The sequence below is a fragment of the Centroberyx affinis genome, unplaced genomic scaffold (genome assembly GCF_046629955.1).
Source record: "Centroberyx affinis isolate AG114_WGS23_722 - 3 ecotype Tasmania unplaced genomic scaffold, CSIRO-AGI_Caff_v1 ptg000224l_1, whole genome shotgun sequence".
NCBI lineage: Eukaryota > Metazoa > Chordata > Actinopteri > Beryciformes > Berycidae > Centroberyx > Centroberyx affinis.
Window position 1 is genome coordinate 238,822 of NW_027278911.1, and position 15,919 is coordinate 254,740.

Sequence of the window (15,919 nt, forward strand, 5' to 3'; positions counted from 1 at the left end):
CCGACTCAACAGACATCTTCACATCGCTCGACTACATTCACTTCTTCATATATTTAGTCACTTATTAATTCATTTATTCTTTCATTTATTCATTTTTTGTTAATTCATTCGTTTATTCGTTGATTTGTTTCTTTTTTGGTAGACTTTTTGTTTGTTTTTTGTCCGGTTTTTTGTCCGGTTTTTTCGTTTTTTGTTTTTTGTTGTTGTAATTTGTTGTAATTTTTACCGCAAAAGCCGGACCTGGGACTTGGCACCATGGGTAACCTCTCCAAACTGGTAAGATTGACTCATTTTCATCTTTGTTTGTCTTTCTTGTGCGTTTTCACGGTGTAACTTGAGCTACAAGTAAGAAACTTTGTGAAGGATGTGAAATGCAGCTCAGAAAAAAGTCGTGTGTCAACTGAGATGTGACGGTTCCGAGTAAAACACAGTCATTGTTTCATTAATTATGAATTATTGTGGATTTTTATGAGGCCGTGGGGTCAAAGTGTTGCTAGTTCACGGAGCTTTGCTCTAAGCGTCTCTACAGCGCGCGGACACTGGACTTGTTATTGTTTGAATGAAGCACGCGCTTTAGATGGAGCCACTGTTCTGACTTTAGAATGCTTTTGACCTCAGTGCGAACACACACACACACACACACACGTGATGTTTCAATATTCAGAAGAAAAAATGGTTTCTGCTGCAGGAGCCGCGACCAGCGATATTATCTGTTTAGATAATAAATAAATAAAAACTTTATTTAGACAAAGTTCTTTGCAAAGTAAATAAGATATTAAATAGATAGCATAGGCTACAGTAAACGTAGATAAAAAGGAAACAAAAACAAATGAAAATAGAAAAAATGAGACACATAAAATTACAACAGGGATAAAACAGGACATACAATTGGACATTATTATTAAACAGGGGCCATTCCTAAACGAAAATGTATCTTTATTATGAAATATATTATTATGACTATTAATTTTGTCCTGAGTACTCTTACTCCAATTTAGTAAATACTAGGTGTTTAAAAAGTGACTATACGATTTTTAATTAACAATTAAATTAAAAATTAATAACAACTTAATGCTTCTGCATCCATTTCCTCCATTCACTCGTCCAATTAAATCTACCTGAAGGAAAAATATCTAATAATACAGTGAAATATTATATATAAAACTGTGTATTCATACATTATGCCCTGATGAAGACATAGTGTCGAAACCATGGTCGAAGTAAATTATTATAGGCCTATGTATCCCATTATATAAGTGTGCTGCAACTGTCACTCTCAGCTATCTGGTGGAAGAGTCGTGCTGCTCTTTTGCTCCTAAGTTACTTTCGATTGTTCCAGTCGTAAATACAACCTCTCGTGTATTCAAGTTCACTTTTTCAGTCAGAAATAACTAAATTGACCCTGCAACAAAAGTAGCTTTTTAGGTGACTATTTTAGAAACCAAATGCTACAGAGCTACTTTGTGCTACAACAGCAGAATGAAGAGGAGGATATTCACAACAGTTTTGTAATTGATTTTTTTAATACGTGTATTAGCTATAGTTGTTATGCATAGTACCAGAAGTTAAACAAAAAGCGAGAATGTCACATCTTGGCTTCTTGGTTATCATGTAAAATTTGACTTGCCCACTGGTATTATTGGGTCGTTCAGGCGCGCTCTTCCCGTAATTAAACATTTTCTGACGGTATTTGAAGGCAACATCTGCTCGCTGCTGTTGTGACGGTTGGCCCGGTGCAGAAGAAGTGCGGAAAATCTGGGAGAGAAGGTAAACTAAGCCTGAATATTGGACTTTTGGACCACAGTGCAATGGTTTGGCTTCAAAACATTTCTATTATGCTGTTTGGATTAATTTATGGTAATTTTTTACCTTTTTGGAACTAAATAAACTATCTCTATTCACTCCAGTTGTTTTGGAAAAAGTTGCTATGGAGCTGCGCTAGCTAGCTTGACGTGTTATAAATACAAACTTCACCAGTGTTTCAGCTGACAGGAGGGTCATTAGATAATTACAAAATTAAAAAAAATGGGTGATCTGTTCGTTTAAGAGAGCTAAAATCTTCCAAATAACATTACAAAGCACTTTGTTTAAATCCTTGATAATATTCATTGGGCCAATGAGACATAAACAGATCTACATATTCCGTCTGCTTTGGATAATGATACCAGACCAAACAAATAAGTCTCTCATTAGCCTACGAGGCCCTTTTCACAAACATGGCTTCCATACTTCCGCAAGGTATAACTTGGTTCTCACCATTGGCAGCAATGTTAAAAAGCAAACTTTCTGCCGCCTGTAACTCTGTCTGTGATTACTTATTTTGTGTTTCAACACAATGTATAATACAATACAGGTGTTGTCACTGACATATGTTTCTGTTGTTGTTGTTGCGCAACTACAAAAAACTGAGGGTCACAAAATGCTAACAGCACAGAAATTAGCGTTAGCATTTTGTCAGCCTCGATCGCAGTAACTTGCACAGTCGTCTGACAACAGAAACAGAAACATATCAGTGACAACACCTGTATTGTGTTATACATTATGTTGAAACACAAAATAAGTGATCAAAGACGGCATTACAGGTGACAGAAAGTTGACTTTTTAACATTGCTGCCAATGGTGAGAACCAAGTTATATCCTGCAGAAGTATAGCAGACGTGTTTGTGAAAAGGGCCAATTAGCCATGGAATGAATTTTTTCTTCAATTGAACAAAAATAAGATTAAAATTCAAATTACTTCTCTGTTCATCTTTACATATAATTCTACCCAGGTACGTTACAGTATGTTGAAATTCACCTTGTTCTTTCTGACAGGCTGTTGATGATGGCACGTGGCCTACTCCTAGCCGTGCCTCATCCACCGTGGGAAAGAGACGCCGCCTTTCTCCCCTCTCCTCTCCTTCCTCTTCCCCCTCCTCCACTTTTTCTCCCTCCTCCTCTCCCCCGAGGAAGAGACGCCGCCTTTCTCCCCTCTCCTGTCCTTCCTCTTACCCCTCCTCCACTTTTTCTCTCTCCTCCTCTCCCCCGAGGAAGAGACGTCACCTTTCTCCCCTCTCCTCTCTTTCCTCTTCCCCCTCCTCCACTTTTTCTCCCTCCTCCTCTCCCCCAAGGAAGAGACGCCGCCTTTCTCCCCTCTCCTCCCCTTCCTCTTCCCCCTCCTCCACTTTTTTTCCCTCCTCCTCTCCCCTCTCCATCACCATCTCTTCCCTCTTTGCCTCCATCTTTTCCCACTCTGCCTCCATCTCTTCCCTCGAAACTGCCATCTTTCCCCTCTCCACCATTGCTTCTCCCTCCTCCTCTTCCCCTTCCTCCTCCACCCTTGTTTCCTCCTCTTCCCCCTCCTCCTCCACCCTCATTTCCTCCTCTTCCCCCTCCTCCTCCACCCTCGTTTCCTCCTTTTCCCCCTCCACCTCCACCCCTGTTTCTCCCTCCTCTTCCTCTCCCCCCTCCACCCCTGTTTCTCCCTCCTTCTCTCCCCCCTCCCCCACTGTTTCTCCCTCCTCCTCTCCCCCCTCCACCTCTGTTTCTCCCTCCTCCTCCTCTCCCCCCTCCACCACTCAGAGTGTGGAGAACAACACCATCGACAGGTAGAATATGACACAGGCTAATTATGGCTAATGATATATTTTTACTGTGGCTGTCCAGCAGGAATCCAACCATCACTGAGAGCTCCATTCCCTTCCATTATTCAATTTGTCTGGTCAAACCAACTTAAAGGGACACTGTGATGTTTTGAATTCTATATTTGTTCCCACTAAATACTGCTTGTTGGCATTGCTTTCATTCATTCATTATGGAATCGGTTGCCATGGGTAGCCAATGAGGTAGCTGTCGACACATCAGTATCCATGACTTTCCATGAATGATGCTGCCAATACTAGCATGCCATTGTTTAGTTGACTGAAGCGTTTAGTTGATTCCCTGTTTTGTGTCCATTGGCTGAAGAAGAAAAATAACCCTTCAATTCAAAAAGTCAAGGTTTAGCCCTTTAAGTGGCTTGTTTTAAGTGAATGGAAGTGATTCCTGCAATGCTGAGAAATGTTGTGTGGTGATATTAACATTTTGAGATGAAACTGTAAGCATCATATGTGCCTCAGGGTCATGGTCAGTGTGCCTGTGTAGCTGTTTTGTCCTAAATGAAGGTACACTGTGTTGTAGGATTCCAGCAGTGCCTGAGGTGCTTGGCCAGGAAGCACCAACTGAGTCTCCTGGCATCGCTGCCACAGCAGGTACATTTAATAACAGATATGTTATGATATGTATGTATGTATCATATATATATATAGATGTATTGTCCATGTGCCACTCCAAAACTGCTCTCTCATTAGTTCATGTTTTTCTCCTCATAAGTCTCCTTGGAGCTGCATTGCTCTGGATCTCTGGAGAGGTATTACTGTTTTTCTTCATGAAACAGGTTTCTCATACAGCAGTGGAAACCTAGGACAGTTTAGATATCAGATATGTTGCTTAGAGATACATTTCCAGTGAATATTCCTGTTTTCCTGCCTTTGGCTCCATTCTTTTTTGTGTTGCTCAGATCACATCCCTGCTAGTCTGCCTCTCTCTTACCCAGCCCCTCTCTTTCTCCTTCTCTCTCTCTCTCTCTCTCCCTCTCTCTCTCTCCATCTTTCAGGCCAGTGCAGGCAGAGGGCAGCAAATCCTCCTTCAGGTCCAGCAGGACCCAGAGAGGCCAGTGGCAGAAGCTGGGGTATGAAACAAAAAATAAATTGATCTACCTTAACTCTTCATTCAATTCCTGTTTAATTAGTACAAGGCAAGCGAAATCCAAGCAGGAAAATTGTAATTATTGTAATTGCACTTGACAGTATTAGCATATTGGAAAAGCAAAACGTTTTAGACTGAGGTCATCTTTAAGACTTGGCAGAGTTCATTTTCTCATCACTGCCTATTTAGTTCATTATACCCATTTGGTAGACTGGACCATTTGGATATCTGAGTTTCAGATAAGTCAGTCATATCACTGCCATTACAAACCATGAATTTTCATGGTTTCAAGGTTCATTAAAAGCACCTTAGGCAACAGAACACATTAGAAAGTTATTCTATTTTTATTGTTGTGATTTTCCTACCAGGTTGCCAAACATTGGGAACACCTGCTTCCTGAATGCCACTCTCCAGGCCCTGTACAGCATCCCAAGCTTCTGTGCTGACATCATGGGGCAGGAGGTGCTGTGGAGCCCCACAAATACCAGCCTGAAGCTGCAGAGGTACAGTACAGCAAGATCACTGATTCACTGCTGATTCATTGCTTTACTGATTGTTCCCTTGATATTAAAGGTAAATCATAAATACTTATGCTCTCAATCTCCTGTTCTCCAGGTGCTTTGGAGAGCTGTACAAGGCGAGGCAGGGTCACAGCTCCTACCACAGCAAGAGCACCCTCCTGAGGTCGGTCAAGAGCAGCGTGGCCGTGTTTAACGAGGAGTACGAGGGTGACTTTCAGCAGGTACAAAAATGAGTCTAGCGTTCATTATTTATTTTTTACTGCAGTATTTGTGTGAAAAACATATTTTAATGGCTTGCTGATCTCTTACAGGATGCCCATGAGTTCCTGATGCTATTCCTCATGGGCATGAAAATGCAGGGCGAGATGCAGCAGGGGACGTCCACACCGGACTACATTTGTCCCACTCAGAACTTTGAGTTCAAGCTGCAGTCTGTCCGCACCTGCTCCAGGTAACTCAACAGCAAACTGCATCTACTATATTCATGATGTTTTATCTGAACAATCACAGAATTAAACATTAAACAACAAAGTACATCACTTATCACTGAGGTTCACAGAACTGTCTGGTGATCTGAGTTAAAGTATTTTTCTCCTCCGTTTGTTTTTAAAGCTGTGGTGACAAAGTCTTCCAGGAGGAGGGGCACAACAACCTCTCTCTGGACCTCTCCTCCTGCCTGGCCGACAGCCTCGCACTCTACTTCAAAGTCAGTATACAGCGGATCAGTTCAGTTCTCCATACACACACACACACACACAAACACACACACAAACACACACACCTAATGTAGTGACTCTGTGTCACTTTCCTTAGGCATCAGAACTGGAGTGCACCTGCCGGCAGTGCCTCGGCCCCCAGGCGACAGTGGCCAGGGCTTTCCTCACTCTACCCAGGTAAGTCCCATACAGGCACCTGCCCATGATGTTGTAAACTACACTGTCTTTCTATAGTATGTGTTAATGGTACTCTCTCTTTTAATAGAGTGCTAGTGCTTCACATAATGCGCTTCTGCCACAATGGGGGACAGCTGAGGAGAGTGGGTGATGCTGTCTGCATCCCTCCAGTCCTGTCTCTGGCCTCCCTGTTGGAAGAGCAGCAGGATGTACTGAGGTAAACTTACACTCATTACACTCCATATTGGAACAACTGCATAATGACCTCAAACATACTATATACATATATTTACTGAGTAATTTCACCTACCAGAAATACCACCATGAAATGATTTTAGAAAATATAGTCTACTAGCATGAATGAGCACCTGCCTATTACTGTACACTTATGTCATGTCTGAAAACAGCTTCCTATATATACTTGTCTTGAATATCACATTGATCAAAATGGATGCTCTTTCATTCAAAGCTCCCCAGGAGGCAGGGAGGTGTCACCCCAGGCAAACCCCTTCCCAAGCACAGGTAAGAGAAAATGTGCAATTTTAAACCTGTTCAGTGCTAATCTAACTAGAACCACCCAGCTTCAGTTTGTAAGTTTCCAAGTAAAACAAGATTCTGTGGTGTGTTTCTCAGCATCAGTCGATCAGCAGGAGAGCTCAGGAGACAGAGACAGATCCCAGCAGGGAGCTCCTGTGGTGAGAGAGAAATAGGGAGAGACAGCAGAGATGGAGAAAGAAAATACATGTATAAGAGAGAGAAAACAGTCATTTTTCAATGAACTGTTGAGAGAAAATGTACTGAATAGTTACTCATGGATAGAGTAGTTTAAGAGCCTTATTAAAAAGGAAATGAACCTCTCATCACTCACCATGTTTCTTTACAGCAGGATCGCAGTGTCCAGAGCTGCTACCGCCTCTCTGCAGTCGTCTCTCACCTCGGGAGGAGCATCGACTGCGGTAATTAATGTCACATACATCAGACATAAATATTGATCTGGGACACACACACACACACACACACACACACACACACACACACACATACATATAAACAAACACACCAAATAAAGTTTAATCTGCACTGTGTTTCTTGTGTCCCACACAGGTCACTACGTCAGTGACGTCATCGAGGGACACAACGGGGAATGGGTGACCCTTGATGACTCCCGTGTGACGAGGACAGACGAGGCCGCGGTCCTGAAGCGCAGAGAGGACACCGCGTACCTCCTGTTCTATGTCCTCAGGTAAGGCTTTGCCCTCATTGCTTACAAGAGGAATCAGTGAACTGGCCTGTTTGAGCCTTCAAGCAAACTTGTAAATAAGAGAGTATTGAGTGAATGCCCCGTCTTCTTTGTCCTCTTTTCCTCTAGTGGTGCAGGTGAGGGGGACCCTGCACCTCTGTAGCAGGAACAGGAGTCATCAGGAGCTGTTGCACCACCACCAGCTGTTTGCTCCTTGTGGCCATTTTAGGACATCCTCAGTCGCCTTTGTCATTCGTAGATCTACTTTGTGAGATTTAGATGGAATTGTGTCAGGTTTAGCTGTCTTTTGTCAGACTTAGATGGAGTTGTATCAGGTTTAGATGTACTTTTTCAAACTTAGATGGCGCTCCTCTGCAATGGAGAGCGATCCCGGCATTACAACCAAGCGCTTCCAATCCTTCATCAAGGAAGGATTGGAAGCGCTTGATTATAATGCCGGGAGTAGTACATGTAAACCTGATACAAGTCCATCTAAGTCTGATAAAACACAGCTAAACCCGACCCGTCCATCTAAATTTGACAATTAGATCTACGAATGACAAAGGCAGCTGAGGATGTCCTAAAATGGCCACCGTACTTTAGTTCTTTTGTACATAGTTCTTTTTTCACTTGCACCTTTAAATTAGGCACTTAAAGGATAACACTGGTGTTTTTTAATGTATTTTTTACCGTCAACAAATCTTATGAAAATAACAAAATCAACAATGCGTTTGCTCTACTCCCGTTACTTTCCAACTTCCCACGTTCCCTTTTTAGCCGTCAACACGGAAGTCATTGGCTCCAATTGTAAGCTAAAAACGTTTAAATACAGCTCACAAAGACATAGTATAAGAATTGTCAGTAACACTTCCTGACTGTATCCAAGGGTGGGAGAGCAGGTATCCATTCAGGGGAAATTATATGTTTGAAAAAAAGAGGGTAAGGACAAATGTAAAAAAAATAGATGTGTGACAGTTAAAGGGGTCAAATTATGGAATAGTTGTTATAATGAACTAAAAGAATGTAGTAATATGTGTAAGTTTAAGAAGATGTTCAAAAACATTACATTTGAAAGATACAAAAGCTGTGACCAACACTGAGAAATGAATGACAATTACGAACTGTCTTTGTTTTGTTTATCTGTTTTTGTTTTATGATGTTGTGTTTCTTTAGTAAATTGATTTATTTATATATTTATTTTTATAATTAATTTTTTTGTTTGTTTTGTTTCACAGCTATTTTGGGTAGAGCAAGGATAATGTTTTGTTAAGTATTAAGGGTAGGCACAATAAGCTTAGGCTTCAGCCTACACCTTTTTTTCCCCGGTCAGACAATATAATGTTAATATAATAATATAATGTTTATTTTGTTTTATTCTTGATGATTTAGTATTATTTAAATCACTTTCATAACTGTATTAGTTGATATTGTGTATAATTGACCAGAAAAAAATAAACTAACTAACTAACTAACTAACTAATAGTTTCTTTTTTAAAAATCGATAACTGTTACCACAAAAACTCAGGCTATTGTAGTTATTACCAAATCCAATTCTAATGGGAACAAATTCGGGGACTATTTTTGGTGCTACGGAACTACTTTCCTGAGATCGCAAACGTGTTTACAGCGGGCTTATTAAACTGTTTGAGGAAAAAGTTGGCTGGCCCGGTGCATCGCGATGATGAAATATGCTGCCAGAGCAACTGCATGGCTCTGTGACGTGTTTTTAATAGTTTTTTTAATAGAATAGAGTTCTATGGCTACTGAGACATGGCTGTATTGGGCATTATGGTGTTTAAGCAATAAATGTGTTTTTCTGAACTAAAAAAGCTTTTTTGTCCTAGTCTTTTATTTGTGTGCAGAATTATTTTCCCATTTTTCTAGCTTGTAATACTTTGATTCAAGATTTTTACATTACAAGATTTGACAGTATTGTTGTTTTGATAGACAAGACTGAAACAAGTCAATGTTACTCTCCTAATTGCTACTCTATAATCTCTACAGTATAGTGCATGGATTTAACTATAGAATTCAAAGAAATAAAAAGTCAAAGTTGTGTTGTAAAACAGAATCAGTACAACCTTATCAATATTTTCTTACACTCCTAGAAGATACTGCCAGCCAAACTGATACTGCCATTAGAGTTTCTCACTTCACCAAGAATGAAAGTGAAAACTTAATGTGCAACTTGATTGCAAAATTTAAAGTTCAACTTAAATGTTCCACTAAGACTTTGGTTCTCAATCTGGGTTCAACACAAAACTGTTGTCCTTGAAATACACACCAACCTGAAAGCATTTGTATATTAGCTGTTCTTCTCCCGTCTCTGATATGAGCTGAGTATCTAAACACTTGTCAAGAATGTGTTTGACTTAAATGCTGCTGCAAAACTTTAACAGCATCCAAGATCAATCCTGTTGGCTCCACAACTGTGAAATGCTCTTATTAGTAGTTTTTACCCTTTATAGCAGTGACATGATGACAGCCTTCCCAATGTCCTTGTACACAGGATTAAGATGCACAATGCAGATACGAGTTCTTCAGTGATTCTCTGGTCAACTTGTAGGTTCAATGTGTCACATATTTTTTATACCAGACAAAGATGCTGTGCTTTGTTCAAGACGTGTCAAGAGGGTTGCAAATGTCTAAATTATACACAAATGTCAGTCGATGTTTATATTGAGCCTTATTGAGTGGTTTAGTCCGCTAAATGTGATATGGCTAAACTTAAAGACCAGCAGTGATTTTGTTCTTCAGTCCAAGAACTACGTAAAGCCTACGTAAACCTAGGTGTGTATTTTGTTTGAAACTCGACTGTTGGTAGGATAAACTGTGCGGTATGACAGGTATGCCCTCTCCTGGCACGCAATGTCTCCACCTAGTGGTGGCTGTATTTTTAAACCCATTGGTTATTTTGAGTTTGAGTTTTGACACTTTGACATTGCTGTAGCTGGTCAGTGTGGAGTGTTGAAGCCGCAGCCGATTGTGTTAGCAATGTGAACTCAGCAGCTATTAGTTGGTTTCCACAGAGCAAAAGAAATATAGGCCTGTAAGTATGAGCACACATGTCGTTTATGTTAAGCATGTGAAGTAAAATGGATCGTTAAGATAATATTATGCGATTTTTTTATGCTATTTTCCGTTAGCGCATAACTAAAACACCGGATCTTTAGACTTAAAATTACTTGATGACATATTCTAATGTCAGCTAGCCGATAGCACAAGTTTGAGTTTCAGCCGCCTCAACTCCAGTCCAGGCTCCCAGAGCTGTCAAAGGCACAATCGAGTCCTGGACGCGATATAAGATTGCCGCCTTGAGACACTTTCTAAACTGAAAGACATAGAAAAGTATGACACTTGAATATTACAATTTTTTTTTTTTCAAAAAATATTGCTATGTTCTTTCACTTAAGACTGGACATAGGTGTAACTTGGATAGATGTAGGCTTAATAAAACGGTGTGTGTGTGTGTGTATGTGTGTGTGTGTGTATGTGTGTGTGTGTGTATTGAAAATGTAAAGATTATGCAATTCAGTTTCTTCAGATTTAGATTTTTGCACTTAATTCTATGTGAAACTTTGCCATGGCAATATAAAATGTAGTAGAAAATATATGATATCATAATGGTTAATTCAGATTATGTCTTTATAATTACAGAAGTGAGTGAGGCAGGGCAGAATGTTTTACTACTTAATTACATTTTGATATGGTTACAGAGGTAGAACATAGTCAATTTTTGTCCAAGATTGACGTTCATATGGAATATGGAAGCCAGTGTTTGGAGTGAGTATTGTAACTGCCACAATTCAAGTAAGTGTAACACAGAACATGTTGGTGTTTGTTTGTTGAGGAGAGCTTTGTCAGTAAAAAAAAAAAAAAAAAAAAACATACCAGTGCTGATCACGTCCTAACAAAAAGAGGAGGCCAGACGACCTTATTGTACAGTTAGCAGTGATGGGTGTAGCCGTCACCTGTAATGAACCTGAGACACTTCATCATGAACCCTGCATCATTAAAAAAGGAGGAATAAAACTGGGGTTAAATGTGTCAATACTAGGCCTACCGGTATATTATATGACTGTTTGTGAGCAAGTGCTGTCCTGTATTGTCAAGAAAAACTCGTGGAAAATGTCCTGGAAAGGTCCTGGAAAATGATTTCTTAAAAAGAGTGGGAACACTGCTATTTCATCATACATGATGCATCATAGGTTTTTGTGCGCTGGTGGGGCCCCATGTCGTGCAGTAGGTGCCCTTTTTATTTTTTCCGCCCCTGCCCTTCAAACAGCCTGAGTCCGCCACTGACGGCAGGGGGGTTTGCTGGAGGTACATGGAGGGAGATATGAAGGTGTTACAACAGCAAAACACCTGAGAACTTGCATGTTGGAATTTATATTCACACACCGTGTCCTAAATTTTCATTCACAGAAAAGATTTACAAATTTGTCAGTCAATATAATAATGAATGGAATAGAAGCTGCAAACTTGTGATATGATGTGTGTATCGTTTGCTGATAAAGCAACATTAACTTGTCACATTTTTGGGTGTAGTATCCTGCCTTTAACTAACTCGGCGGTTGAAAATCTGAATACTGGTGATGCAGATGAAAAGTTTTGGTAAGAGGTGTGACTGAGGATGGCAGCAACACGCATCTGTATACTTAGACTAGTCTGGTAAATCTCTAAAGAAGAAGAAGAAGATCGTCCAGCAGAGGGCGGTCGCGGGCGGCAGACAGGGATTAAACCCCAGAATAATCTTCTACACGGCGCACTTGTCTTCATCATGTTGTCCTGTGTGCTGTCACGGAGTTTCTGTCAGGTCGTCTCCGGGGTGAGCCGCAGGTCTTCCCCGACCCGTGGTTTGCTCTGGCGGGCGTTTGCAACCTCCAGTGCAAAGTACGGCGCACCATCCGACAGCGGTAAAGACATTTCCTGATTTATGTTATGCTGAAAAATCACCCACCTTAATATTCCTATAGGGATTTGTAGTGAGTGGTAGTGCGTTTATAGTGATTTCATCGTGCTTTAAGGCAGAGTTCTGCCTCTGCATCCACTGCCTACATTTTCAAGATGAATGCAGGCCTATCTCCTTTGTTTCTCATGTGTTACATGTGAGGAACAGAGAGTTTGGTTGACTGGGGCATTTTCGTTTGAGGTGTTCAACAATGGCCTGTCATTGTGTTGAGGAAAAGCCCAGTTCAGCCTCTGAGGATAGTTGTCCCATCAGACAAGAGCAAGAGCAACGGTGACCAGCACTAGATGTAGAAGTTTAGCAAGACTTAACATTTAAATCTATGGAGGGTGAGTTGAAATTTTCACACCTGACAAACTAGTATGTGTGGTATGTGTGTGTGTGTATGGATTCATAGTAAAAAGGCTTAAAATCTTTTGTGTTTCCTCTGTCTCAGATTCAGTGGTGACCTATGAGCAGCTGAAGTCCATGCTGTCCAACCATAATATTCAGCTGTTTGATGTCCGAAATCCTGATGAATTCCAGGCTGGGCGCATCCCAGACGCCGTCAACATCCCATGCAAGTGTTTATATACAACACAGATGTAAATAGAGTAACGTAGTGTGAGCTTCTGTGTGTTTTTACTATCATATTGTGTGTGTGTGTGTGTGTGTTTCAGTGGACCATCTGCAGGAATCTCTGAAGCTGTCTCCTGAGCACTTTAAGCTGATCTTTGAAGTGAAGGCTCCTGGGAAAGACGATGACAACATAGTGTTTCACTGCCAAAGGGGCAACAGGAGCGCCAAAGCACTGGATATAGCCCGTCAGCTGGGCTTCAGCAGGTAACCTGTTCACGTACATGAGCTATATTCACTGGTCCAGTTATTACATGGCCCTATAGAGACGTGTCCCACGGGTCATGGTGAGCTATAGTGATGAGCAGAGGATAGTTATTGACTTCAGAGCGAATAAATGAAAGCAATTCTGCTCTTTAACCCTCTGGATTGGATTCCAGGCCAACTGAATTAGATTCCAATCACGTTAGGAGGGTTCAGGGCAATTTGGACCTTGGTAAACCACATAATGGTCTGTGGTAGAGTCATTCAGACCTTTAAGTGGCACATTGTATGGGTGTGTTATTTAATTATTAATCTATATCCAACTCGGAGCCTGCCAGTATAGTACAAGGTCCATACAGCCCGCTAAACAGAGTAGATGGAAACAGAGAGTTGCTTTGTTATGTTATACCTTGGATGACCTTTCAGATGAAAAAATAAATACTAAGGGACGATGCTATTCCCTTCTCTCTCTCTCTCTCTCTTTTTCGCAGGGCCAGACATTTTAAAGGAGGGTACAGTGAGTGGGCAGAGCATGAAGGAAAATGAAACCGCAGCTAAAATCCGAATCTGGGGACTGAATTCTGAGCTCAAGGCCAGTTGAATATATTTATATTCATAATCATAAGACTCAGACAGTCTGCAGAATATGCTTGAAAGATAACAGCATCAGCAGCACACAGCAGCTATTTTAATTGATATTGATTGTTTACTTTATAAGTAAATGCCACTTTAATATCCTCTTAGAGGCCTAAATGGAATCAGTGCACATGTTGTCCTGCTACATTTTTGAGCTACTGATCTGACCCTTATATCAAAGTTTTCATATGGCACATATCCATAAAGATTATTGATTGGTGGAGAACTGTGACTAATGTAAAAGTGCTTCATGTTGAATAAATCATCTGAAATTTTAACATGTCTTTGTATGTTTTTGTGGAAACATAGCTGGTGTGTGTGTGTGTGCGTGTGTGTGTGCGTGTGTGTGTGTGTGTGTGTGTGAGGGATACATAGTTATACCAAAGGGGCTTCATTGGTGACACACTGACAGGCGACTACAATACAGCCGTTAGGCCAATAGATGGCAGCAGGATTTCAACCAACAGTGAAAAGGTTTATTTCCATTTCACAGCAGCGCTCTTTATCATAACCGCTGTGTTGCCCTCAGGACTGACCTTCACCGCTCCTGTACAAACCGGTATTAGGCTAGACAGGTATAGATCCTGTGACTAACAGCTCTGTGAGCAGTTGTCAAGAGCACAATCAGCACAAGGTCTTTACATCCCTCATTCAGTGATAAGGCAGATCCCAGGCCAGCTCACCCTTCACCTTTCTGTCCCGTCTCATCTGGTCTATTTGCAAAACAGCATCAGTGCAGTAGGTGTGTGTGTGTGTGTGTGTGTGTGGATGAATGATTGCTCTGTTTAAGATCTCTCAATGGGAGGGAGGGAGGAGGGGTGTGTTGTGTTTTTGTAAAGCAGAGTTAGTCCTGATGATGATGATGTAGAAGATGTTCAAAAATAAGAGACGATTTGCAGTGTTTTTGGGGTGTTTCATGTTTCTTACACAACTGACTCTGTTCCAAAGTAAATTTAGTCTTTATTCTTTGCATTATTTTTTTCTCCAGCCTATAAATTCCTTGGGTGTTCAACTCTATCGTATGATAAATCACCAAGTGAGTGAGACAATAGCCTTTCCAGAAAACACACTTCCAGTTGCTGCCACCCATGTGGGATTGAGATTGATTTCCTGTGTGTTGTATAATGTATGCACTTGTTTTGAATGGCTGAACAAACCTCTTTCCTAGTATCATCAAAAGTAAAAAAAAAAAATAAAAAAAAAAAATCAGCATACATATACTATATGTTATGGATCTCACACAGTCAAGTCCCTCATTAACATCTCACAGTTCGACATGTGTGGATTCATGGCTGTTTTGTCTCTGCACAGAAGATAGATATTTTGCCAATATGTTGCTCTGGAGCAAAAAAGGATGGGTCAAATTTCCAATGAGCCTCAAGGACATTTGGCCACTTTTGCATAAGTTAATCACCAACTGACTTGCTGAGAGATCACAGCGCAGGTTAGTGGTGAAAAATGACCAGTTAAGGCAGTTTGTCAGCTGCTGCGGTTATATAGAACAGGCTTCATCAACCCCCTTCAGCTTGTAAAAATATACTTTAACAGTTTGCAATAAAACCTACAGTGTGGCTGTTCTTGCTGTCTTTCATTTGTGAAAGATAAAAATATCCGGCAACTTGAGCCATATGGCCTTCATTTGCCTGTCAGCTGACTCAGCGTATCTCAGACCATAATAATGCCATTATCAGGGTACTATAAAAATACTATCACAATATATAATAATATAATACAGTGCCAAAAGAGTGTTCTGCCCTTATTGGATTTTCTGCATTTTTGCACAGTTTTCACAATGAATTTAGTCAGATCTTTTGTGGGTTGGAATAGTTTATATGAAGTGTGAGAGAGAAAATAACACCAACGTCCTACTTTTCTTTTTGCACTGCACAGGGACTCTTGAAAGGCCCAAGGCTTTCACTCCTGATATTAAATCCCAGTACAGTCAGGAAATGGATCAACATTCTGTCTAGATAGAGAAACAAACCACATTTAAACGCAAAAGTGCCTGTTCACCCGAGGAGAACTGGATATCTGCGTTTAGAAAAATTGAGTTTCCTATTTTTCTTGGCTCCACTAACACACATGAGCTCGACGTATCTTTTATCTGCATCGGGTT

General features: G+C 40.7%; 2 protein-coding genes across 2 annotated transcripts; both read left to right on the forward strand.

Moving 5' to 3' along the window:
- Positions 1-255: 255 nt before the first annotated feature.
- On the forward strand, positions 256-7,542 carry LOC139663255 (ubiquitin carboxyl-terminal hydrolase 37-like). The gene is made up of 15 exons (XM_071541883.1): positions 256-276; positions 3,562-3,587; positions 4,159-4,229; positions 4,351-4,387; positions 5,094-5,228; positions 5,341-5,467; positions 5,558-5,697; positions 5,859-5,952; positions 6,060-6,139; positions 6,228-6,356; positions 6,609-6,661; positions 6,773-6,834; positions 7,026-7,095; positions 7,244-7,382; positions 7,509-7,542. The coding sequence occupies exons 1-15, from the start codon at positions 256-258 to the stop codon at positions 7,540-7,542; spliced, it is 1,218 nt and encodes a 405-aa protein (XP_071397984.1).
- A 4,617-nt stretch (positions 7,543-12,159) lies between these two features.
- LOC139663412 (thiosulfate:glutathione sulfurtransferase) lies at positions 12,160-14,042 on the forward strand. The gene is made up of 4 exons (XM_071542071.1): positions 12,160-12,295; positions 12,785-12,907; positions 13,008-13,170; positions 13,659-14,042. The coding sequence occupies exons 1-4, from the start codon at positions 12,160-12,162 to the stop codon at positions 13,711-13,713; spliced, it is 477 nt and encodes a 158-aa protein (XP_071398172.1). The 3' UTR covers positions 13,714-14,042.
- Positions 14,043-15,919: the final 1,877 nt, after the last annotated feature.